This window comes from Fistularia commersonii, chromosome 25 (genome assembly GCF_037954325.1).
Source record: "Fistularia commersonii isolate RoL2024-O1a breed Wild chromosome 25, RoL_Fcom_v1.0, whole genome shotgun sequence".
Lineage (NCBI taxonomy): Eukaryota > Metazoa > Chordata > Actinopteri > Syngnathiformes > Fistulariidae > Fistularia > Fistularia commersonii.
The window spans coordinates 3,594,603-3,622,419 of NC_141308.1; the positions used below are offsets into that span (position 1 = coordinate 3,594,603).

Here is a 27,817-nt window from a genome sequence, read left to right on the forward strand (position 1 = left end):
AATGAAAACGTTTGAAATGATCTTACCACAAGAATATTACCATTTGTATTGTCCTCACAGCTCTCAGTCACAGCTCACCTTAAGAACAGGCCTGGGTATTCTGAAATACCACAACCTGGCAGCTGCCTTACACTACAGACTGCAGGTTACATTATTGAAGGAGCCAAAATTGAGGAGAAAAGTCAGAAATCTGGGTTTTTGTCAGGTCATCATACCTTTCGAACTAATGGTCTTGCATGTGAATGCACACACACACACACACACACACACACACACACACACACACACACACACACACACAGCTGTTAATAACCTTGTAACTAATTAGACCTGGTCTCTGTCTTCAGACAGAGCTTAAACATTATGCAGCAGTTCAGTGAATCATTCTCAAGTTAATGAGGGGCTTGTGCCCATGTGTACATGAGACTGACACAGACCGCTCAGTTCAAGCAGAGGCAGTTCTTTTCACATCTTCAGAGACTTTAAGTTTCTACGTGGTGAGCCGCACTGCATTTAAATATTTAAAATGTATCTGTGAAATTTTCGCTGCATGTCTCTGCAGTTTGTCTCGGTGAAACGAATCAATACTGAAAGCAGTGAGTACACATAGAAAAACAGCAGGCGCATCAATAATCTGATTTATTGCTGCAGGGGTAAGGATTTTTTGCAATAAGGTGAACAGATTTGTATATTGGACTCATAAGATATTAATCTTCTTCTGTTATCACACTCTAATAGGTAAATATACAGTTGAAGTTACTTTTGATATTATTGACTGAAGTAGAAAGAGAACCAAAAGTGCTTTGACAGGCTTCTGGATAGAAGTTTTGTTTCTCCATCCTCTTGCTTATTTCTTTCAGTATGTGGAACCGTATTCAAAATGGCAAACTATTTAGTTCAGGCGTTTGATTTAAATGCACTCCGACCACTACCTTGTTGAGTACAGCTTGACTGAGAGGTGCAGAGATATAAATGTGACAGCTGGATCTGTGCCACATGACAGAGGACCAGAGCCTCACTGCAGAATAATGCCAGAGACTTTGATGGGAGGCTGGGAGGCAAAGCAGTAAATATTTAGTTCCAGTCTTTTCTAAACCCATGACAAATTTAACAGACTTGTATCTTTGCGCAAGAGATAAGAGGGGAAAAATATTTCATTACCAGATGGCTTATTTTTAGAATGTTAAACGCACATGTCATAACCCCTTCTGGTTAATTTGATTGGTGGAAATGTGGGGTTTAATGAGCAATGCTTCGTTCAATGCTCTTTTCGTTAGACTTTCGACAAAAGACACCAAAACATTTCATCAGAGCTTATTGATACAACAGATCGATGGACACTTTTACATATTGGAATGCTCGTTTTTCTTGTATAATTCTCAACAAAATCAGACGTCTCTTTGTTCGATACAGCCATGATCCTACTCTGCTTAGACGACAACAACTTGGCAATGATGCAATCATCTTTAATTTTCATTATTCAGATGAGAAAAGTGCTCAAATGCTATTTGAACCACACAGTTAACCAAGGAAAACCTGTGTCATTAACCGTGGGATCTTCAAAAAGGGTTTAAGACTGACCACTGGGTTCCCAAAGGTCCCAAGATGATTTCAGAATATCATACAAAAACAAAGAAAATTTCCCATCTTGATTGAAAATCAATGGAAACTTGTTCATAATTGAGCTGATTCATTTACACATCATAACATAAATGAATTACATGAAAACACATGAAAACATATGACAACAGTCGCTATAAAACATATAGGTTGCACTCTGCAACTGCAGCACTTTATTTTCTGTTGTTTATTTGTCCGTACCAACTGTGAAATAGCACTCTGAGTATTAGATCAAGAAAAGAGTTGTTTGCATTACAGGTCCATTTTGATTAGACAACTTTTCTCTAATGTACAGATTGATGAGTTTGACTTTATATGCGCTACGCAAATGCAATGACGGAACCTATCAACAAGATCAGAAGGAATGCAATGAAATTCTGTTATTTTGACATTTGCAATCTCCTAGCGAGAACAGCTTATCAAGAATTTTAGCTGTTTTTTTTTTCACAAATACTTTTTTTGTGTAGTGTCTATTAGATTGCTATGGGACGTGACAAAACCTTTGAGATCAGCAATTAATCTTCATGTTTTGTTTTTTTTTTGGCCAGTGTCATTTAATCACATTTTTAACACTCATATGGCACAAGAACGTATAAGAATAATGGCATCGCCATCAGTTGCAAGTTTAGTTTGCATGCAAATTAGTGTGCAATCATCCTGGGCCACAATGATGAACATGATAAACATAACCAGTCAGCATGATAAAGAAACACGAAGCTCAAACGCCACAAAGTCAAAATGATGATCTTCAGTGAGGTTTCCTCTTTTTGTACTCAAGAAAATAAATAGAACAATTTGTCAAATTTTATTAAAAGCTGCAAAAGCCCAATTTGACACTTTCATTAGGCTTACTAAATGCATCATCAGATCCTCAGACAGGCATTTTTCAAGGGCTTACCTTTAGCTAATGATGTTTAATTTTATCTTATCAAATGCTTCACTGCCAGGTTGCACAATATATTTTAACAGTCAACTGTTGTTAAAGTGTTTTTGCAGGAGGGGTCTCATCCCGGCACATTTTAATTTTTATGACAGTGAGAGCATTAGAACATTTTACCGACATACTCCACAGAGGCAGTTTAAAAATCTGATTGAATTCACTCACATAAAACATTGGAGACGATTATAAGGCATCTCAATCCAGAAAGAGTTCCAGCATCTCTGCAGCTGGATGCAACAATTTCCATGAAGTTCAATGATTTAAAAAATATAAACCTGCGTGTATGAAGCTATTATCAGAGTTGACCTTTCTTTGGGGGTGTCCATGAGTCACCAGAGCATCGGTGTGTCAAAAGAACTGTCAGCTTGGGGCAGCATTTTCACAAATCTTCCTCTCTTAGTATGTGGGAAGAGGAGCTGTTCATGCCTCAAAGCAAACACAATAAAAGCTACATCAATAAATGAGAACTGCAGCCCTTTCTGCCCTTTTCCCCCATCAAAACCACACCCAAAGAAAATGTGCATTTATTTTCTCACTTCACACAACTATGACAGATAGACACTTCCATTAAATAAAGCGGTGCATTTTCTTATTCGTTTTCATTTCTCTATTGAGACAGAGAGGGGGATGAGAGTGAGACACCTTTCACGGTCAAGCCTCCTTCCACTGTCTGTCGCTAATCCTTCCTACCTCCCACTTTCCCTTTGTCTCACCATCTCTTTGTCTCTGCTTGCTGCTCAAGTGTGAAATGGATCTTTCCTGATCTCTGAGCACCTGGTTTCCAAGGGAACCAAGAGACCAGGAGAGTTATTTGAATCGGATTTCCAGCACAATTTGCGGTGGTGGATGTACAGTTAATATTACTTCTGGGTCTGATAGACGTATGGAGGTCTGATAGACGTTACAAAACCAACTTGAGGCTCGGAAACAAGACACAAGACATGGCGACTGAGAGAAAACTTCAGTCATCTTAAGACACTGGACACTCGAAACACGATCTCTCCATACTGTAATATTGCTAATGTCTGAGACCGTTCCAACATTAGAGTGAGGCCCCAACCTTTTGACATGAGGGTAAACTTCTCTTCCAGAGCAGCATCAATAAATCATGCAAGCTCATGAGTGAGATTAAGAATTCATGCCAGCTGGCTTTTGGTTCATGGACAGTCAGGCATCAGCTGCTCTCCATCTATCTAGCTTGTCTTTGTCCACTTAGGAAAATGTGGACAGGGATCGTTACACACTACCGAGGAAAACCAAGGACATGATGTGTTTATATACATTGTGGAGACCTGCGCTGATCTCTTCTTTCACGAAATCAGTCCTGACGGGGAAACGCATAAAACAAAACGAGGACATTCTCGCATTAAGCCACTTCCAATCGACATCTCTGTCATAAATCTTCAAATATAATAAATTACAAGTTTTGCTTCAGAATAATTACCTTCAAGTTACAAAGGAAACGAGTTTGCGGTCTCTATAAAGAATTCGTAAGATTCTCCGGTTGTTATCCTGATCAGTTCTTTTCTATATGTAGCAACAACACAAGGAGTGCACAATTCTTTTTTGAAAATTTCACAAAAGAAATATTTTTGTTTGCAAGTATTTTTCACACTAAACGCTGAGGGTGTGATCATGACCGAAATGTTGATGGCACAGACTTCCTCTCTGTCCACTGAGGAAGCCGGCGCTGCAAAGAGATAGTTGTAGCTATATATATGTTTTGGGGACCAAAATTAAAGGACTTGTTCTTGAAATTTCAACAAAAAATCTACTATAGTTTATGTTGCTTCGTAAACATTTTGGTTGCTAACAGAGTCAACAAAGAACAAATTACAAATTACAAATTAAAACTGATGCTCTACTGTACTTTAAATCCTTCTTATTTATCTTTACTCCCTGTAGTTCAGCTTAAGCCCCTTTCATTCACACACATGTATTCTGTCTTGCTGTAGCTAACCTTCATTTCTCTCCTTTCCAGGGCATATCTTCACCTGGATGTTTAATCTAGATTTTAACCCATCAGTTCCTTTGTTTTTGCTTGTTTGCTTGTTTTTGTAGATCACATTGTCATCTGCAAATAGCACGATCTGTCAGCTATTCATCACAACAGCAAACAGGAAGGGGCTCGGAGTTGTTACCTGATGCAGGACCACGGCCACATTAAACTCCTTTTTTCCCAACAGCACACTTCACGTCCTAGACCAGGGGTTGGGAACCTTTTTGACTGGGAGAGCCATAAAAGCCAAATATTTCTTGATATGTTTCATCGAGAGCCATATAGTATTTTTAACGCACAAAAAATGAAATATGTCTTACTTTTAGTGCGACCTCTGGTGCTGCATGGATTTGCTCAAAGTGCTGCTTTATATTTGACCGTTTCATCTATGCAATTTCATCATAGCATATTAGACATACTGCAGATCCAAATGCAAATTCCTCTGTCCACGCAGCCTGGAATGCATGGTAATCATCGTCTTTTTTTCTTTTTTGCCATCTTTTCCGTTACGAGGATTGATGCGGATAAAGTAGTTGGCTATTTGATAAAATTAATTTCTTCACCTTTACAATGGCCCAGACATGCTCGGAAGCCAACGGTTCCCAACCCAAATTTTTCTAATTTCAAAAACTAATTTCTGTTTACTTTAAAATGACAGTATTATGAAGAAATCTTCTTCTTCTTTTGGCTCTTCCCTTCAGGGGTCGCCACAGCGAAACAATTTTCTCTATCTAACCCTAAAATTATTATGAAGAAATATCACAAGTATTTAAAAATCAGTTCCAAACTGATTTTTTCTTTTTCAACTCAAAATTGTCTGGGAGCCATATGGCATCACCAGAAGTACCATATATGGCTTGCGAGCCATAGGTTCCTGACCCCTGTCCTAGACCAAGCTAACATCTTTCTCTGCCACTGTAGACATTCTCATACCATTCTGCAGCTCCCTCTGGCCTTCTCTGTACTCCTTCAAACATTCTTAAAGGAGATACTCCATCTGTATCACTCTTTCTTGGCATAAAACTACACTGGTCACGAATGTTTATGTGACTATCCTCAGTCCAGCTTCAACTACCGTTTCCCATAACTTCATTGTGTGGCTCATGAAGTTTATTCCTCTATAGTTCTTAAAAAGTCTCCTGTAAACTTCTGCAGGTATCTTTGCACTCTCTAAGATCCTCTTGAGCGATCTAGTCAAAAACAGCCACCCATCTTTCACACTGGCATACCTCCACAGGTGTGTCATCAGGACCCACTGCCTCTCCACTCTTCTTCCTCTTCAGTGCCTGCCTCACTTCAACATTATTCATTTCTCCTCCTTAGTGGTCGACTATGGTCGCCTCTTCTCCTGTTAATTCTTGTTTTCGACAACTCTTCAAAGTGCTCTTTCCATTTTCCAATCACACTTCTGGCACCTGTCAATATATTTCCCTTTCTATGATTAAATAGTCCACCTGCGTACTCCTACCTCCGCTCTCGTTAGTCACCCTATGTTTCTGCCTTTTCTGGAAGAAATAATTGGCCACAGCCATTTCCATCCTTTTTGCAAAGTCTACCACAATCTGCCCCTCTGCATTCCTGTACTAAACACCAAACTTGCCCATCACTTCAATTGCCTGCACCAAGATGCAGCCTGTACCAATTGCCACTCTCTCACCTCTGGAGATACTCCTACTACTCTACATCACATCTTCTCACTCACTAAAGCTCAAATTCAGTTTCCTAGCTTTTAGCCTTGCCACCTTTCCATCTGGTCTTCTGGACAAACAGCACATCCACCTTTCTTCTATGCATGACTGTCCCTACTTTCGATTCTGAATGCTTGCCTTTCCTCTTCTCTGTCTGCCTATGGGAATTCCCTCTGAGAGCCAAAGTGGGCCACTTTGTACTGGGACCCCAGAGAATCTATGGGGCCCCACTGGCACTCCTTGTTAACTCGGACCTTGATCCAGTATGAAAGTCTTTGCATTAATGTGCACGTTTAGTCTGGCACAGGTTTTATGTCGAATGTCTTGCTTGTTCCCCCTTAAGGCCACATTACACATGACATAAAGTATATTTATCAAGGAAGCTTTTGATAGGAGGTTTTTTAAAACTAAATCAATAAAACAACAATTTTACCAACTTATTTTGTGAAGACAGTAGTGGTAAAAAAAAGGTAAGCGGTAAGAGTATTCATACTGGATTCATACTGGTGAGACAAAAAAAAGGTAAGCGGTAAGAGTATTCATACTGGTGAGACAAGTAAGACAGGTGCATTATGTTGTCCTTTCGCAACAAATGAAATACAAATTCATTTGAGTTCTGGATTCTTAATGCCACTACCTTCTATGCCATAGCAGTTCTCACTTGTAAATTCATGAGTTGCCATTCCTTTCTTCTCAGCTGGATTGCTCATCACAAAGAACAGGTGACCTTTGAGCTATAAACTGCTGGATATTCATAATTTGTCTGTATGACTGACATTTTAATATTACATTTATTATGCAACTATCTGCATAGTCTTGATCACAGCACTGGTATCTATGTTTAAGACAGTGATGTGCAGTCAGTAGAGGCAGGGGAGGCCGGGCCTCACCTGTCATCATGGACAGAAAAAAATGCAAAATGAAAAAATAAATTGAATGGTTATATTTATTCAGTGATTTGTACTAGAAAGTTATTTTCCACTTAACTTCACCATTTTTAGTAATTTTTTTCAAAATTGCTAAAAAAAATTCACATTTACCGTTCAAATTGCACAATGATTCTGCTAGTTGTACTTGCATGCTATGCACTGAGACAGCATTTTTGTTTCTGTGGATGTCACTATTAAAAAAACACTTTCAATATATGAGCTAAATTTCCATACTTTAACTGATGTGTCGTCAACAACTGTAACGTGTTTCTCGTAATCATAATACGACTGTGGAGAGACATTAAGTGAGGCAGGCAGTGACGGTGCCTCACGGTAGGGAGCGCTGGTGATCCCAGGGATCCTTCTTACTACTGGGCCACAGAATAATAGAGTTAGTAATAGCAGGATACAGTAAACAGTTAGCAAGTCAAGTGCAGTCGTCCAGCTATTTTTTCCCGATCTCATCGAGCTGTATAGCCCACAAACGGTGAGGGATGAATGTAAATCTCCCGGGGAGATTCTCAACTTTTTGGCCCAGAAGGATTTCATTCAAACTGTTCCTGAGGCGGCAAAGTTGCTCCGGCCGGCGGTCACCGTTCCGGCTACAACAGCATCGGTGGAGCGCTCATTCTCGGCACCGAAAAGACTCAAAACAAACAGTCGGAACAGGACCTATCGAGGACGACTGTTTTTACTGGCAAGGAATTCTATTGAGACAGAGAGACTTTTGAAACTGAAAAAAGATAAGGAAGACTACTACAAGCAAGTTATCGATGCTTTCCTTCAGAAGGAGCGACGCATGGACTTCGTTTATACGTAAAGGTAAGAGATAATAATGTTTTTTTACATGTACTTTTTTTCTATGCGACAGTTTGTATATGTAAAGAATCTGATATGATATTTTAAACAAAACACGTCAACTGCTGCCGATAAAATGGTGAATCAGCTACTCTGTAGGCTTCATACGTTTGTAAATCTGACAGTGATGACGTCAGTGCCTCACCAGCCATGAACCTCGCCACACTTCACTGGTTTAAGATGACATGGTCCTAAGTGATTCATAGTCTATTTTATATTGAAATGTACAGGACAGCTTCTACGAAGACTTTTGCCACATTGTTGAGTATATCAAAAATCACCAAAAATATTGCTTGTACTATATGCTTTATGTAAAAATACATTCAAAATATGAAATAAGACATATGCCTTGCACAGCTCTGATGGTTGTGATGAATATGAATTCAACTACATGCAAACGAATGCTTCATCTAACAAATAACATACCTCACAGAATAAAACAATGTCATTTATTTCCATTAGGCACTAAGTACAGTATTTTTGAAAGCAGCAAGCAATAGAGGATTCCTCAGATAAGTAGCAGATAAGATGCTTTTAAAAACAGCATTGGCAAAAGATGTTTTTTACAACGCAAGAGTTACACTGTGATCTGCAAAATGGAAAAAAATAAGACACAGCATGTAGGACAAGCAATCTAACCATAGCGATAACTGTTCAAAAGTAAAGGTGGTGAAATTACCCTGGAATTAGCCTTGGGCTAAAGTGTTGTCTCCTCTGTAATTTTGAATAGGGATTTTTTCAGCTGCTGTTCATTTTTCCCGCAAGTTCACAATTAAAGGAAATCAAATTAAATCCGGCCAGTGTGACTCATGGGGTCGGTCGTGCTGCAATAACACACCGTACAGGTACCCATAATCACAGCAACCTTAAACCGGATTACCTCCTGATGAAATATCAAGTATTGTTTATATGTTGTCCAGGCTTTTTCCCCTATTGCTTTGAAAACAATGCTCCCCCTTATATGGCTTACTAACCAAAAATACCATGACCTCCCTTATACATTTGGGAACTGTTATAGGAGAGGACATGGTTTCTATCATCTCTCTACCTCTCAGTGTGCGTGAGGGTGTGTGGCATGTGCAAGTCAACACAGTGTCTAAAATCCAAAAGCTGCGCTCAGCCCAAAACTAATAGCAAACGAAAAAAGAAAAACTGAAAAAAAAAAAAAGAAAAATTAACTTGACATGGAATGTATATATTTTCATGATAGAGAATTCCAGCATCTACAGCATAAATCAGGCTGGTAAGAAAAACAATTGGTTCAATTATTAACTGGATTTCACAATCAGAGATAATCACACAAAACAGTGCACTTCCATTTGCTTGAGAAAACAGCCTGTTGTGAATTTCAGCAGCCCTGCTGTCTGCTGGCAGGCAGAGCTGATGCAAAAGGGAGGCGAGTTTGAGAGGATTCAAATCATAAGTGAAATTTATGGCAACAACAAAACCCTCGGAGATTTAGCAAATATCTGTAAATAACATATTGTATGTTCTGCGTTGAAATAAAATAAACCGCACACACACACACACACACATTCATTCATTTGCTGCTGAATTTGTATCTGTCTTGATATTAGTAAAAAACAAAAGCTTAAATGTCACAACATGGCTTGGCGCATTTGCATTTAAGAAAAATAGACAATAACCAAAGAGGGTGAAACTAACTTAGTGAAAAGTATGAGGATATGGGAAGATATTTTTTAATTGATTTTGTGGCAATTCTCATATGCCTTTGTGAAGATCAATAACATGTTCTGAGTTTGTGAAAGTGGAAAATATGTAAAGAGGAAGGATGGCAACTCCTGCCGGTTAATAACAATTGGACAAAGGTAAGGCTGATGAAAAAAAATGTTTTCTCTTAGGACATGAATTACTGCCTATCTTGGACAAAACTTCACACTGCAGCATCTTTTAATCATCAGAAGAACTGAAGAATGCAGCTAACTGAAGTTCAAAAAATTGAAGAATGGATTGTTTGGAGGTCATGTTCCCCCCCTTTTTCATTTTGTAATTGAATGTTTTCCACAAATGTCCCTAGGAAATGAGACTTTTTCTTAGTCAAAGGAAAAAAGAAGACCAGACCTATTATCTCCTTGGAATATTTGTGTTGAAACTGTGTCTTCACTCAGGTTGATTAGAATCAAAAAACTTTTCAATTTGTATTTAATTATAGAAGCATTTTAATACATGTCTTATGAACCGTCGTGTAAAACCTCATGCATTTTACTTTTTATGGATGAAGTAGTGTCAGCATTTATGTATGTTGTGAGCATATACAGTATCCACAGTCTTACCCTACTGTTAGACATGATAGTATATTAGAAGTCAGCTTCTTCTTAAACAACAATTATTAAAGTTAAAATGCAGCGGACAGAGAGAGAAAAGTTATGAAAATGAAGAACAAAATTTAAAATAGACATACAAAGGTCACCTGGCCCCCTAATAAAAATGTTTGTTCCTAACATCATATACTATTCTATACCTCTGATTGTTGAAAAGAAGAAAAGAAAGGATACATCTCTATCATTTTAAATATATAAAAATTCAATATAAAATTTATATTGAAGCCAATTGCGCAACATCAATCAGAGGCATTGAAACTTTCACAACCAGCAACAATGACGGTGCAGTTCAGAGGGTGAGAGTTCTATTCTCAGATGTACTCTAACTTCAAACCTGTGCTTATATATTTGCCTCTGCATCATTAAATAGGAGATGCCTGGACGGGGATTTGCATCAGAAACTAAAACGCATCATCAAGGACAAGGTCACTGTTCAATCTGTGGTGTCAATGGGGGACATTTTTCCTATCAACTGTATAATGGTATTGTTTAGACAAGTTATTTGGTCAGGTTACATCGAATAACAATAATCAAATTAAAATGTATATTCTCAATGGGATGAAATGATCCCGCATAAAAGTAAAGTCTGTTGTGTGTATTCTGTGGCACTGACACATAAAAACTCTGTGAGTTTCCCTTCCTTTCTCCAGTCGAACACCCAGTATCCTTCTATCTGCCCCCCTTTTTTCATCCTGTTATGTGTTGAAACATATTTTGTCCTTCTGCTTTCTTCAGTGTGTATTGGACATAAAAACACACATCCAAACGATAGTTGCTGTGTTCAAGGCACTAACTGAAATATTATATGTATCATTTTCTTTTTATATTGCATTTTTTTACAAATTTATTACAACCTTTGTTTCATTAGTCAACTTCAGCTCAATTATAATTTCAACAGTAATGTACTATACGTGGAAAGGTATACATAAGGTTGTGAAAATCCATCCAGTTGCTTAAAAAACCTTGAAATGTATTAAATTCCTCAAAAAGCAACCAATTCTTATGATACTAGATTGAAAATATATCTCACACATATTTAAAAACACAAGTCTTTCAGCCCTGCTCATGATATAAGAGCCAGAAGCTCAGGGACGTAGAAACAGAGGTGGAATGCGTGTTCACGCACCATTATGCTTCTTCCCTTTCGCCTCATACAGACCATAATTTAAACAAAATAAGTTGACACAAGAGCATAGGAAAATTAAAGCACCCACTCTGAATTATGTCGCCTCATCTATTTCTTTCTCACACAAAGCATCTTTGTTTTTTAGTCACAAACCTTCATAAATGGCTCGGTGGAAAAAAAAAAGATACCTCTTAGAGCAGGGCTCTCCAAAAAACATCTTCTTGATCAGATCAAAATTGTTTTCAAAGAATCTACATTAATATGAAAAACAAGACACTTACTGTATATAAGCTTATCTTGGTGTTAGGGCTGAGGTTACAGTAAGTTAATTAAATATTTAGACCAAAGTTAACAAGTTGTTTGGCTCTATATACTCTGACCGTACATCACATATACATTTTAGAGGCAAAAAAAAACATTTCAGACAGAAAAAGTGAAAGAAAAAAAAGACGGAATATTTTTATGATTTTATCCTAATCCCTAGTGCTTATAACAAAATCACTTATTTAAAACAAGGGCAAAGAAGTAGCAGCGGAAAAATATTTGAGGGAGGAGGGACTCCTACCTGATCCTGCTGTAGTGGTGTTTTCACCGGCCCGTTTGCGTCTTTTGCAGAAGTCATGAGGGTAAATAAGAGGCAGAGGGAGAAGGAAAGAGTGTGCGGCGTGCCCACTGACAGGTGCAGAATAATGAAGCCGAGAGAGACACGCAAAATGAGACAGAAGGAGAGAGCGGGAGTGAGTGTGCGTGTGTGTGTGTGTGTGTGTGTGTGTGTGTGTGTGTGTGTGTGTGCGTGTGTGTGTGTCTGAGAGAGAGAGAGAGAGAGCGACAGCGAGAGAGAGAGAGGAAGGGAGGGAGGAAAGGAGAGAGCGCAACAGAGAAACAGAAGGAGAGACCAAAAGAGAGGATGATATTTACAAAGCGTTCAAGGATATTCACTGATTTGCTAAAATAACGAAGACTGTGGGTGCAGACAGCCCAGGGTTCATCTGCTGTGCAGGAAACCGTGGACCTGCTGCAGTGTGGGAGGTGAGAGTTTACCTTCAAAGTGGCAGGTGAATGGTGTTTTAATGCAGGGAGAGATGATTTCTGAAATATATATGCACTCTTGGAGACAGGTTTGAGAAAAACAAGGAATCGTGGGACCAATATAGAGGATTTTAGGACTAATTCAAGAGGAATGAGCACTTTCAAACAGTGCTGAAAAAAAGTGACAAGAGATAAGATTAGGGAGCAAATGAAATAAAAATCACACATTCATTCATTTATTCCGCCTGTCCTGTTTTGAGGCATGTGATGGAAGGTTCAAATTAATCTACACGTTTTTAGACAATACTGAACTTGCTTTTCCTATATGGGTTATTTTTTGGTCAGATGAATACAAAAACAAAAATTTGTCATGATACATGATACATGCATAAAGTTGAATTTATCTTCGTGACACACCAGATCGACGTCACGTCAAGTCTCTGAATATCAAAAACTGCCAGTGGATTTTAAAAGGCACAGTTTCTAGAAAAGAGTATTCCAAATGTATCATATACAGACAATGTGGGAACACAAAGTATTTTGTCCTTTCAATTTTTCCTTTGGCAACTATTTGAATCCTCCATGTCTTCCGGTTTTATTGTGAAAAAAAAAACCCTCCCAAGACAACATTTTTGAAAATTTAACCAAATGATTATGCCGTACAGTGTTTGCAAAAACCAGATATGCAGATATTTTAACAAATAAATAATCACACTGTTTACCCCTTCAAAGCACATACTAGTATAATATATTTATGTATGTACGTAGTTATGTATATACTCAATTCAATTCAATTTTAAATATATAGCATACATATGGGGATGATCACACATATTTCTCTATTCTTGATTTTTTTAGTATACTTAAATATGCATAATACTGTTTCAATATTGAAGTACTCAGAAACTGATAAGGGTTCAGAAGTGTAAAGGTTAAATTAGCGTTCAAGTGAGAAGTGCCGACGCCTCCATACCAATGAGTCACTGAATAATCTGGTTGGTATGAACATCTGGTAGGTTTTATAAGTCTATTTAATCCCTTTTAGAATAATGTTTCATAACCTTATAAAGAAATGTTATACTTTGTCTTCCTTTTAATTTGTCAGCTCTTCAAACGCTTAGATTTTCTGACTCCACTTCCTATCACTCTGTCTACGGTTAATGATAATATGGATTAAATCAGTGTAGACACTCATTACAGGCAAGTCCATTACACAGGAAATGGAAAAGGGCATGCAACAAGTGCTAGAATGCTGTTTGCTACCAGTACAGATCTTTCCAGCCAAAGTCTACCTTTATCTTTCTGAAAGTGTATCACATTTATGACGCACAATATTCCATGTATTTCACTGCAGGAAGTCTAAGAAAAGAGAGTGTAGCAAATACATACAGATCATATTGACACTACAGTATGCCAATGTAGCTATATTTTCTGCCAATAAATGGAAAAGGATTGCTTCTGGCCTGGCTTTTGAGAAGCGGTGTTACCGTCCTCCCACATAGAGCAGAAACAGTTCCCTTTTCGAACAAAACATTGTTTGCGCTCTCTAACTCTCTCACCATATGCAACATCTCTATGCACACACAATCCATGGTCTTGTTAGCACAGCTTGTCAGCCTATTTGTGCTGCACATGCATGCACACATGTACACGTCCGTGCACGCACGCACACATACAAATACAAACGCACACAAACACAAACGTACACACGTCTCTCTTATCTTGTGCTTGGCAGAGTGTTTCTTCAGAAGTCATGCACAGTCTCTGCAGAGCTCCTGGCCTTTTGAACCAATCATCTGTTTGAGGTGAAGACATTGAACCACCTTACATAATACAGAGCATCAGAGGACTATATCTGGCAACAGCTAGATGGAAAGATTCAACTTTAAAACAATTTATTCAGCATAATATTTATCAGTATCATTTTTTTTCCCAATATGTAATCAATGTTTTTATGGCTAATGAGTTTCATACTGGTTAATTAACATGACCCACTTTAAACCAGAAATTTCTACTCATCAGTAAAAGCATACTTTCCTGCTTTTATGTGCATTCTTGAGTGACATTCGTGCTCATTACCTAAGTAGAGGTTGTAATACAGAATGAAAGAGAAGATCATATAACGACACAGCTCTGAAGTAAACCGATCTTTCGATGAGCTCACATTGGCCTTTCACAGATGCCTGACAAAAACAAACTAGCACCAAAACAAGTGGAGCAGATTAGAAAATAGAGCAGTCCAAATAAGTGATTCAACAGCAGTGTTGGTCAGCCCTATCCTGTACTTTGTCCTATGCAAGAAATGCAAAACTGAATAGAAGACATGCCTGAAAAGGATCCATGGAAGACTGCTCTTCCATGGATCTTAGGCATGTCTTTTATTCAGTTTTGAACAGAGTATGAACAGAGAATATGCAATATGAAAAAGTAATACAAACCATAACGTTGAAGATTGCTTTCATCCAAAATATCCCTTACTGTGATATTAGTGCCCTTTTTGTTGTTAATTTATTGAATATGTTCAGGGTATACCTTTTACGAATCCTTTTAAGTAACTCAAGGTTTCCATAATTGTCCAGTATTTTCACGAGCATATTTCAACAATTTCTTCAAAGAAATTTGTATTTACCCCGGGTTGGTTTTGGTAAAAAATTTATAATTTTGCAGTATTGCATGCCTGCAACAATGGCAGCCAACTTTCAAAATAGAAAAAAGAAACCCATTAACTAATACTACTTAGGGAGCTGCATGGGCAGCACTATGCTGGTTTCAGTACCAGGGCCTGTGGACAGCTCCTCTGACACTGAAGCACATGCCGAGAAAGACATGAATTTATAATAATAATTATAATACCCTCATGGGGAAATTCGTTTTCTGCATTTAGCCCATCATTGACGAACCATGAGCTGCCGTCCATCAGCACCAGGGGTTCAGTCTCACTCAACAACACTTCAACAGGAGGAGCGATCTTAGCCGAAAGGCCAAGAAGCAATGAACTTTCATCCGAATGCAGATATATGTCATCTGGAATATCTATTTTAGATGCTGTGTCTTCTAATTGTAACACTTTGCAACGAGAGAGAGAGAGAGAAAGTCAGACAGAAAAAATAAAATATGAATCAAATGTAATCTTTCCCCTCTCCCAACTGTCTCTTTTCACTAATATGCATTCCAGAGTCGTTCAGTGAAAGATTAAACTCTGCTTGCTGCCACAGGATGCAAGCTCCCTCCCTATAGTGACCTGCAAACAGAAATATTTCAACAAAGATTAAATAGAGGTGAAAGACATCAGGATAGCATTTATAAGATAAATAAGTGCTTTAAACAAAGCGCAAACATAGTGAGTACCTGAGAGAGCTGCCATCCGTAAAACAAGATGATAGAAACCAGCAGAGTGGGCTACAAAGGTGGATAATCACCACACAGTATCGGGAATCCTAGCAACAATTATTGACAACTGAAAAAGCCAGACAATTACATTTAATTGGAGAAGCAAAAAAATGTTGCCATGAGGATTGAGAGCCTGTTATTTCAGAGCATGATCCTCTAAAAACCACAATAACATAGCTAATCTACATAATTTTTTTTTTTTTTTGGTTTAATCAGTTCCTGTTTAATCTTTTAGCAGTTTATGACTTGCAAGAGACAGAATATCCAGACAGTGACTATCAAATAAATCCTGCCTCCCTAAACCCTTAAACAAGCATCTTGCACCAAGTTATAGACGGTATCTCTTTCTTTCCCGAAGACTGACAAACAGCCATTTATTTAATAACAAATGCACAATGTGAAAGTCTTCAACTGCATGATAGCTCCCCCCAGTGATGACTAGTCGTCTAACATTTTTCAGAACTGCAAAAGCAGTCGGCGGCAACTCATTAAAAAAAACTTTTAATAGTTTTACCCCGAGTTTGTATTTATGACAGAAACATAAATATAAACTGGGCTTAATAATCAAAGCATACATTGTCTGCAAGTGGGACCAAGTAGCTGGAAAAGTAAATTCCTTTCAATAGCAACACGAAAAGGGGAGAGTAGATGGTTGAATATGATGGTCTGACCTTCCTCCCTAACAGGCATAGCCATCAGGTGCAGCCTCAGGCAGCTACAAGCACGGTGAAGGCGAGAATGCTGAACAATGGCGGAAAGCATTTTTTTGATTACCGATCATTATCAGCTACTCTCGCTCCACAGACCAAACAGCAGAGCAGAAAGCCTCACACAGTCACTGAATCAACATTGTCAGAGGGGAAAATTACCTGACATGATTTTGTATAAATGCATCCCAGAGGGGTTTTTTTTTAGTCCACGGACACATATCAACGGCTGTATAATCTATGCAAAAACTAAAGTAAAACCCCTGTTGAGGCCAATTAGGGATTGTTACTTAACTGATTTATACTATAATGTTTTTTTTAAGACAGCTAATCAATATTTGACCTTTCTCACCTTCATAAATGTGTCTGAGAGGCCGCTGTAGTGGCATAATTTATGACACATGCTTGAGTATTCCATTTTACTTTATGATAATGCACTGCACTACACCCTGACCAATGTTTGCACATTCTCAACCTCTCAACATACTATCCCGAGATAAATTGGCATTGGTAACAAAGTATATACACATTCACAAGTACTTGGTATTAGTTAAACATCCACCTAATTAAAGTTATGTGTATGACTATATTTTTAAGTAATCATGTGTATGACTATATTTTTCTATATTTTCATACATCTTGAAGAAAAATGAAGATAAAAAAAGATAAAAACAAAACAGACATAGTTGTGTGTGTTCTTTTATACATGATTATTATATGCTCATTATCTGGTATTGTGAAGACCGTGAATTAAAATGTAATACAAGATTTTATGATATACTTTTGAAAAACATGTATTTTTTTTTGTTTGTTTTTAGAACAGCACTAGCAGTTAGCAGGTAGCACTATCGGCTCAAAGCTGGAAAGCTCCAGGCTTGATTTAAATGGCAAGCTGAGTTTGCATTTTCTCCCTGTTCCTGTGTTGGTTCTCCGCCTTCCTAGACCTAAACATGCCAGAGGCTATTTCAGGACTAAATTGTCTGTCTGCGTGACTGTGAGGGTGAACGATTGTATCTCAACATGTGGCTTTGCGATTAACTCTTAAACAGTCGAAGATGGACCCTGCCTCTCGCCCAATGCCGACTGAGATTGGTACAAACTGGATCCTGTGTCCAGGAGTAGTACAGATAACTGATGAATATAGAAAATTTGATTGAATGTCGTAAAATAGATCTCATTTCATCAGTATTTATCATCTTGTGAACTGAAGAAAGTGTAAAACGATCCATATTCTTAACATTCATTTTAATTTGAGGTGAATTAATTCATCATTCAAAGCAAATAGATGAAACTAAATAATGCGTCAGTTTTTATATGGCTCTCATTTTCAATGCCAGTAGAATCAATCACGGAGAGCTCCTGTTTTGGGAACAAGCTGTTTCCATTCAGCCACAGAGGCAGCTGTCAGCACTGCCAACTCAGTCATCAGTCATGTTCTTTTCGCCCTCTGGCCTGCCACAGCTCCCACAGCTGTACGACTAGAACACACCTGCATCACAGAGTAGAAACAACAGCGTTCAGTTCTGCCCAGTTTGCCGGGGCTTCTGCTCGAATTGCACTTGAAGCCGAGAGCCGTCGTGTCGGCAGAGGGATATAGTTCATCACAGATCATTACTGGGCTTAATGGCCGTCTCTTCAACTTTAAAAACTACTCCATATTTTCCTAAAGGGAAGAAAGGCAGGGAACTTTTCCTGCTGCAGACAGAGGCCGTTTTTCACTGTCCAGGCATTATAGGTGAGTAATTAACAAGTCCGCAAGTCCTTAATCAGACTCATTATTGTCTTTTACCAAGAGAGGACTTTCAGGGAGAAACAATTAATCCACCATTGTCTGGATTGTTTGTACTCACATACAATAAGGAATTACTTGGAACTGTTCCCTCACCTTTAGACTTCCCTTTTTGGCCCTCATCAATACTTAAGTGCTTTTCTGAGAAGTCTGACCCATTGGTCAACTTGCACAGTAAGTAATAACAAGAGTGCCAGTTGGTCCGCATCATTCAATGACAACAAGTTCATGGGGTTTTATCATATCTTCGATTAAAGTTAAAATTGAATGAGCTTTAGATCAATACAGTTCCAATTCACAAACAGATCTCAAATTACTTCATCATTCTTCTCAAATGAACATGGCACATAAAGTGCAGTGTAGATTGCATTAATGTGATGTTTCTCTTTTGATTACTTGGTTTCTGCTCACAGCAATAACGCAGTAAGCTGATAAGTTGTTTTCATCTGTTGGAAATTGGCATTTACAATATATTCAATAGCGTGTGAACAAGGCCATTCTATCCTCCCCAGGTATTGCGCAATTCAATCCTATTGTGGAAATTAAATACTGGTTATTTTCTAATCACACAGGATTATAGTGAGGGCATGTGTAATGAATAATAAAGAAAATAACCAGCGGAAATGTTAGCTGTTATTGACAGTAAATTAAAAGAATTGTGTACGGCATTTTCTGTTTCATTATTCAGTTTCCATCGTGGCAGTTTCTCATCAACAATCATTTTATCAATATTCTGTCTTACTCTGCTCTATTGTCTACTGCAGAGGTTTTCAACTGCAACTCCTTGAACCCTTAGGAGTCTGCAGAAGCACTGCTGGGGGTGGTTCCATTTTTGGTTGATTAAACAACTTTTTATATTTTTTGGAATAACCCCCCTATTTCACTGTCTTGAAATACACATCAACATGAATGGATAATGGATGAATGGAGGAAGGAGATACTGTCTTTCAGTCAGAAATCCACATATTTAGTGGTAGTGTTGTTTGTATGCAGTGGCAGTGGCACTAATAGACTATTACTCATTTTTGTTTCCACATTTCTTTAAAGTAAGAACATAAATATGAATAGCCTGTATGCATGGTTATCATGCAATTGATGAACAATGTTGATATTGACACTGGTATGAGATGATCAGTTTTGGGGTCTTTGACTTGAAAATGTTCATGACCCCTGGTCTACTGTTCTGCTTAGCAACTCATACAAAAAAGGGAGAACAAAAATATACACAGTAAACCAAAGGGTTTTGTTTCTTTAAAAACTAGCATGTTAGAAAGTAATAAACTACCTTCATGGCTGTGTTTTCAAGTCAGCTGCAAACATATTCCACTGCCTCCACTGTACTTAACTTTTAGGTCTTATAATATCAGTACCACTGACTAATATATATATAGAGCATAAGGCTTTTTGCTCCATCTGGTCATAAATTTGTGTATTCTGTCTCCAAAGTAGGTGCTTTCCTTCTTCCTTAATCCTACAAACACTATATATGAGCCAGGTACACATCACTTTGACTGCCGTTGATGTCAGCAAATATCCAAAATGCTTGCTGAAAAACTCCGAGGTCCATATCAAAACACCAAGCAACTCTGAATGACCTCATTTCAACTGCAGAAAGGATGCTGCAGTCACACTCAGAATGAGACATAAACTGTGAGACCGGTAAGGCTGGCAGATTCATATCTTGCATATGTAAGGCGTGCCAAATTCACAGCTGTGCATCAGCTTGTTTTTCACAGACAGAGACATCATTCTCACAAATTTATTTATGTCGGGACAAAATGCCACATCAGTATGTACAGTCTTCAGAATGATTAATCCGGAGGAGACACATTTGGAAAATTCCCACATTTGGCAGGCTTTCCTTACAGCAGATGATTCATTTTAACTTACCACCTTCTGGTTTAATATGTCCAGCTCCCTGTCCAGACTCATCTAATATACTGTTGTATTGAAAAAAATGTGAAAAAAAACATTAATTGTCTTTTTAATGAACTTCAATTCATCATCCTTTCCCAAGTAAATTACTGGACTGGCATTCAACTTGAAGGCTTTATGTCATGCTGTTCATTCTTTGTCCAACACAGTTTGTAGATTTTTGGATTATTGCCTGTTTTGCAAAGCCATAATGACACCAGCATTAAACTGTCAAAATCCAATCACTTCTCTTGTGGGTCAGAGAGAACATTTGTACTTAATGTAAACAAATGCAAAACACACTACGTTGCTACTGACCGGATTCTCCTGTCCACTAAAATGTGCACCTGGAACCCTGAGCCGTGAAATGATCCCGTAAACAATTAAAATTACAAAGAGGCAGGAGGTAACATTTCCCATTCAGACACTTGGGTCTAAACCTCTGTGCTGCTCGGAAAATATCGCACCTGGCTTTGTCACTCCATGTGAGGGGTGAATCCACAGGGCAGTGGCCACATACTGTTTGTTCAGGCTCTACCTAACTGAGCCCTCAGGGTCGAGGCCCTGCCAACACACACTTGCCGGTTAGCTGCATTCCCGGGCTGGGCACCAGGAGAGTGCCCTGGTTTTCCTAAACTGGGTCGTGTGTATTGTTACCTGTTGATGTCAATCATCAGGGTGCCTTTGAATTTTGCAAACTTTGGATCTACTGTAAGACCATTTTGCTTTAGGAGATGCACCAGACGACAGAGCTGTCGGGATCACACCAACACAAAATCTCCATCACATTGATGTGTGTTAGGAACGATTATGAAATTTCACGATGTTCAAGAATTATTCATAGAAATGTGACTTTTTGGGAAAAAAGAAAGCCAAAGCAAAGATGAAACCTCTACTTTTTCATTATACCCAGACATTACGAATGCATTTTTTTTTCTTGTTTTTACATTTCTTTGTCTTGTTGATGCTTACGTACACAATGTGGATTATTCATACGGTGTTCATTTCTCATAATTCCCACTTTCTTGTCCATTAAAAAAAAAAAATCCTATAAATTTGAACTCCTCAGTGCAAGATTGTTGGAACCTTGAGCTACTAAAATCTGGAATCCTTTGTATTTTTAACCAAATACTGAGAAAACTAAATATCCAATAAATCACCAATCAAAGGGTTTCATTGTCAAAAGGAACACAAAGTTCAACAGTGACAGGTCTTTCTATGAGGAAAGTTTTAAATATTTAAAGTAATTAAAGGTTGATATGCGAAACATTTTATAAAAAAACTCAATATCTCTCATAATTTAATTCCATCAACCTTTATTTTAAGGATTGGTGTGAATAACACCCAAAAGGCATCTTGATGCAACCGATGATCTAAACAACTATAAGAAACAGGAGTTAGGAGCAGATATATGTGCTGGATACAAGTCAGATAAAGCACACCACCATAAAAATCATGTCAACAAGGAAGCAGTAAAGATTTTCATTACGTACAGCTGGCATTTAGACAAATAAGACTAAGGTACGGTGAGTCAGCACTTGTGTCTAGAGTTTAAGCCTATCTGCTGAGCCAGTCCTCGTAAAAGCGACTTAAGAGCCTCGTGAATGTTATGTGTGCTCATCAGGAGCGTACAAGAGGGTCATAAAGTGAGGAGGGAAAAAAGGAGGAAAAGTTCAAACTCAGCACTGAATTTGGATAAGATGCAAGGCAAAATGGGGCAGGTAAAGTTAAAGCAACAAGGGTGATAGACAAGGAAATCTAAGCAATGTGTGAGATGTATCAAAAGCCCGATGTTATGAATTGTTCAATTAACAAAAGACACAAATGTAAAAATGTAAATCAGGGGGCCAAGAGGAAATGATAATGAACTTTATGCAAGCGCTAGATAATTAACAAATAATCCTCTACTGCACAATTCTTCTACAGGACGACGAAACACACACAACAGGAGTCATTAAAAGCGTATTAGAACCATTTGAAAGAACTGTGTCTCTCGTTACCCATTCAGTGTGGGTCTAATAAGGTTTTCTTCATCAGGCTTCTCCTCATCAAAAACCCCCACCCCACCCCGCCTCACCCCGAAACAAAAAGATTACAATCCAGTTTATGTTTAATTACTCCCTCAATTGCTGTCTATTACTAATTCAGCCTCTAAATAAGACACTTAACAGTCTGCCAGGGGCTCATAAAATCATAATCCTATTCTTTACATGATTTATGTTATGAAAGACATAAACAAATGAAATGCCCGAGAAACATATCTCCCCTCTACAAAATAACTTAATTACTATGAAACAAAATCTGCAATATGAAAGCTAGAATTGACTAAGTAAAAAAATGGACCCATCATGTATTTAAACGGAATATATTGGTAACAATGCAAATGTTTTCTGAAAATGAAAAAAAAAAGAAAAACAGCTAATCAATTAATGTTTCTGAAATTTTTGATCAATATTGTATATTGAAATGTTGCCCAATACACCATCGGGATGCAGTTAATCAGAATATAGATACCTTTTAATGACTTTTGAGCCTATTTCTAGGATATTTCAGGCTGGGTCAAGAAGCTAAAACATTAAGAAAAACTGACCACTTCACCATGTTGCAAAAAAAAACCCTATATATCAGATCTATTTCTACATGGGGTACTTATTTTACATAAAATATTTTCCAAAGAATGAACCTTTTAATGACTTCTATGATCCTGAGCATCTGTTAGTGTGCCCATTTTGATTATAAGCAGAAGTGATGGTGGCAAGAATACAGATAGTGGGAGTGATGCCTTTGAAAGGAAAATGACAATAATGTGACAGCTCACAAACTGTCAACTCTCCATTATAGCTGGTCTCTTGGGTGATATGGATTGAGTTTTGAAAGTCTTGTGTAAAACCCCCATCATTTCAAAGCGTGTGCATATTTCTGGATCAAGGCTGAAGTCTATCAAAGCCATACAGTAACTTATTTGTAGCGCCTGTGTGACTACGTGATATCATCAACTTAAAAATATTCGCCTGACTGGCCCTTAAAGGAGCCATGTTAGTGATGGCATTTTTTTAAACATATTAAATATACAGTATATTTTCATGCTTCAGGCTGGCAGCCTGTTTTTTCAGTCAAATGTTCTCTGCAATGTTGATATTTTTTGCGAACAGCACATCACTGTGGATTTTTTGTTTTCACAAGGGAAATGCTGAACACCTGGCTAAATTCTGCCCGATAATAATAATTGGGTAGATTTCTTAAGGATTGGAATCAAAGGGCAGGCATCATAATGTGAAGCAAACATATTGTGATGAGTTTGTTTCAGCATTTTTTGATTATTTGGTACATCACAACATTTCCTATCAGTCGTTCTGTATCTGGAGATGATAAGCCAGACTCAGCCATTTGGTTTACAAAATATCCGGGACTTCCAACAGCTGATTTCAGCCAAGATGGATTCTGTTTTCCAAAAAAAAAACATACCAATATCTTTATGGATGCAGGCATTATTCCCAAGGCTGTCTCCTGTCTTTTTTTTGTAGGTGAAAGGCTTATCATAGTTATAACCATGAATGGCATGATCCCCTCTATTCAGTCAAGTGGACAATCTTTAACATTCCTTTTAACACATTAACATAACTCGTCACATTTTGGCTCACATTCGGCCCCTTTTGGAACATCCCAAACCAGAGTTAAGTCTATCTTATTGCATCTAGCTCTGACAAACAACAAACTGAAATGTCAAAGCAACTAGGACACAGCAAACTGTGGTATAAACCCAAAATAATTTTTTGTGAAGAGTAGTTTTTCTTAAATCACAGAATCAATAACACTTTGAGAGCTTGCCAGTACAAATATAATTATGCAATTCAACCAATTAACAGCTGTTTCATTCTAAATATGAGTTCTTTCTCTTTGTAATGGGGTGTTATAAAATATAAATCTTGGTAAAAAAAAAGCTTTTAGTGCATAATGAGATGGGATGATAGTGCCGCATTACAGTGCAGCCATTGCTGACTTATAATAATCATCTATAAGGGAAGTACATTGTTTCAACCCTCGGTCTGATAGGTATTTTGCTAGGTTAGGTAATTTGTTTTGTTTTGTTTTGTTTTTTATTTCACTGCGCAATTTTAAGCAAGACAGCCAGAAGAGAAAAAATACATTTGCAATCGGTTTCTGTATCATAATAAGGAAGGATATGACATGAATCCATTTAAATTTATGATGCTCTCAAATCATCATAAGGTTTATGAAATGAATTGCAAATTACTTTGTGTAAACTAAAGCGCAGCAGTAACTTCTCTGCATAATACATTAAGTTGGTCAGCGCCATCCACAGGGAGGGCCTTTTTCTCAGATTTACCGACAAGCAAGTTATCATATATAGTAAGGCAAATATTGCAACTGTTTTGAAACAAGCTCTCGGTAAAATGTCTGTTATGTTATTGTGCCTAGCTGACTCTTTGAGTGCTAAACACATCAAGAACTTTGAGACAAAGCTTTTAATTTGTCTCAAAAATGTCGTTCAACTATTCAAAAACACGTGAAATAAAAGGCTAGAAAGAATAATTCATATGCTTCACTCTGCAAACATACAACAAATCAAACAGAACTGGCACTCACCTTCCATAGTTTCTCCACTCGGGATAACTTTCGTGCTTTCATGGTGGAGGAGTGGGTGCATATGGTGTGTCAAGAGTTGGAGGGAGTGAGTGGGGGATGGATGAGGATACACAGAGCGATGCTGAATAACAGCAGCCTGCTCATAAAGCAGACACACCCCTGCTCTTGGTGAAAATAATCCCACAGTCAGCATTTCAGGATGAATTCTAAACATTAAAGTGAAGGGTGTCTCTGTGTGTGTTTGTGTTAGTAGGCAAAATGATGTTCATATACGTGTTGCCATGTGGTTTTTCAAGCAATGCTTTTGGAAAATATATACACAATACACAATACAATATACACCTCAGGATCGTCACAGCAGCAGAGGTGACACTAAAACCTCGAAGGATAAAACAGATACTCAACAGATGCTGACAGCCACACTCATCTCTGAAATACAACTTTAAATGAGTGTGAGGGCTAAAGTTAAAGCACACAGCTTCTTCCCAACAATCAGCACTGAGCCACTTACCTGCACCTACATTAGCTACATCTTGTTGTTCAGCACACATCAGCATTACACACAACAAACAGAGCCAGGCCACTTAATGGTGCTTTTTAGCTACGATTGTTTACTCTCTCCCGCAACTCCTTTTCTCTCGGTAGCAATTTAACACAACACCTCCTTTCTGGGGTTGATAAAACTGCTGTTCATGCAGGGTCCTGGATTGATGCAGGCTGAGGTGTGAACAACTAGGACATGCTGAAGTCAATACTTGTAACTTACTAACTACTAAATGTGCACACTACCTGTGCCCTCCATGCTTAAAAGAATATCGGGTGTGACATTTCAAGTGTGACAGTGTGTGATGGAGATGTGAATATTTTCCTCTGCAAATGGCTCATGAATCAAAACACAAATAAAATATCTATGATGACATTCTCAGTGATTTCTTCTCTCTCTTCTAATTTGACCCTGCAGCCCTGCAGCAAAGATGCTCATTGGTAGTTGAAGAGTAGACCAAAGCACAATCGCAACTAATCTCAGGTATATGATCATGAATGGCACTGAGTTACCACATGGGTAAATTAATGCATAATCCGCTCAAAAAAGAAACTCAACATGCTCATTAGCTAACAACACAATCTCTAGTGGGACATTCAGTTAGTTTTACTTTGACTAATTCTTAGCAAGTGTATGTCCTTTTCATTTTTATGTATTTGTATATGTTCTGTGAGGCACTAGTACTTCTTGACAAATATAAGATTACTCAGTAGTAACCCTGCAGGCCACTCTACTCTCTCTTACTGTTTGAAAGGATGAGGATGTAATCTGTACCATCAGCACTAGATGCCACTAGAGACTAAACAGTAGTTATTTGATCATCCATCCATCGTCTGCCGCTCATCCTGCACTCAGGGTGGCGAGGGGTGCTGGAGACGACCCCAGCCGTCATTGGGCAAGAAGCTGGGTACACCCTGGACGGGTTGCCAGTCAATCACAGGGCTACATATACAGACAGACATTCACTCACTCTCTCATTTTGGAAATTTCCCCATTTTTTTTCCCAATTATCTCGCTGTATGTTTTTGGACTGTGGGACGAAACCGAAGAACCCGGAGGATACCCAAGCAGACACGGGGGAGAACATGCAAACTCAACACAGAAAGGTCCACTTTGAGGCAGGAGCGCTAACCACTGCGCCGCCGTCCCGCCCGCAGCTTTAATCAACTGGATAATAAAATTACAACGTGAATGTATTTTAAAATTGAAAAATATCACTTGGATGGCTTCCGTAGAGGGCTGTCGTGTGAATTCTTTCAGATCCTTTGATAGGATCCTGCCAATTGTTCTGTGAGCAGGGCTGACGACAAAGGCGGACTGGAAACTGCTGTTAGGAATGCCTTACAATTGGTCAAGGGCAAGAAAATATATTACATTTTTAAATATCATCCCAATAAAACCTGTTTTTATTGTGAAATAACCATATCTTTCCTCAACAATTCATCTGGTCTTTTCAGCAGCTGCTAGATGTGACTTGTCAAGTTTTTCAAAAAATTCAGAATTAGATTTTAAAGAGTACTAGGAAGATCAAATCAACTCTCAGTGGGGCTGAGCCCTCAAGTTGGCCAAAAAACAATCCAGACATCCATTATAAGTTTTGGGATATCTAGCTGACAACGATAAAAAAAAGGCCCTTTCTTACATGTCTGTCTCAACAAAAGTCATAATGCTAGTAAACCATGATCTCCTCTGAGACATATCCAGTAATAAAGTCCAAATATTCCCATGATGCACCAGTTGGTCTGCAGAGGGGAGAAACATCAATCATATCATTTCACTTTTCTTGTCTCTTGTTGGACTGACAGGCTGCCACACATGGACAAGCAAATTACTCGATAACATTCCCTGCTTCCTCCACTTCATCCGAACCGAAGGATTATTACTTGACCTATCTTGCTTCTGCTCCAAGTGAACTCCACACATAAACATCATCGCACAAGTTGGCGCTCAACTCCTAGCTCAGCGAAAAGCAATCTTCCACTCTTTCCCGAAAGCTCAGCATGTCATTCAGCCTCCTGACATAGAGGAGCAACGGAAAATACTGACTGGAGATGTCAGGTTGCAAAGAAAAAAACTATTGCTCCAGATGTGATCCAAATGAATAAGCTAACATGTCCAGCATGAGCCTATGGAAAGGAAGAAAGCAAAAAGCTTGAAGCACTGTCACATACAGGCAGGCACACACACACAAACACACAAACACACACACCATGTCCTCAGATGTAGCACACATCCTGTTACACCAAGCTGGAGCTTACAGTACAGAGCCTTCTCACAACAGAGCACAAACCTACCTTCATGGCCAGAGGGACAAAATTCTTGTCACTTCTAGCC

At 38.3% G+C, this 27,817-nt stretch overlaps 1 protein-coding gene across 2 annotated transcripts in view; it reads right to left on the reverse strand.

Moving 5' to 3' along the window:
* Nucleotides 1-27,817, reverse strand: part of LOC147218869 (A-type potassium channel modulatory protein DPP6-like) — a 77,823-nt gene that overhangs the window by 37,730 nt on the left and 12,276 nt on the right. The window contains exon 1 of one of the 2 annotated variants that reach the window (XM_086171909.1): nt 12,068-12,250. The exons of the other annotated variant lie outside the window; for it this stretch is intronic. Coding sequence (XP_086028035.1) covers nt 12,068-12,124 — 57 coding nt within the window. The 5' untranslated portion in view covers nt 12,125-12,250. Of the gene's footprint in view, nt 1-12,067; nt 12,251-27,817 lie in introns of those variants that run through there. 2 annotated transcript variants of the gene reach the window in all.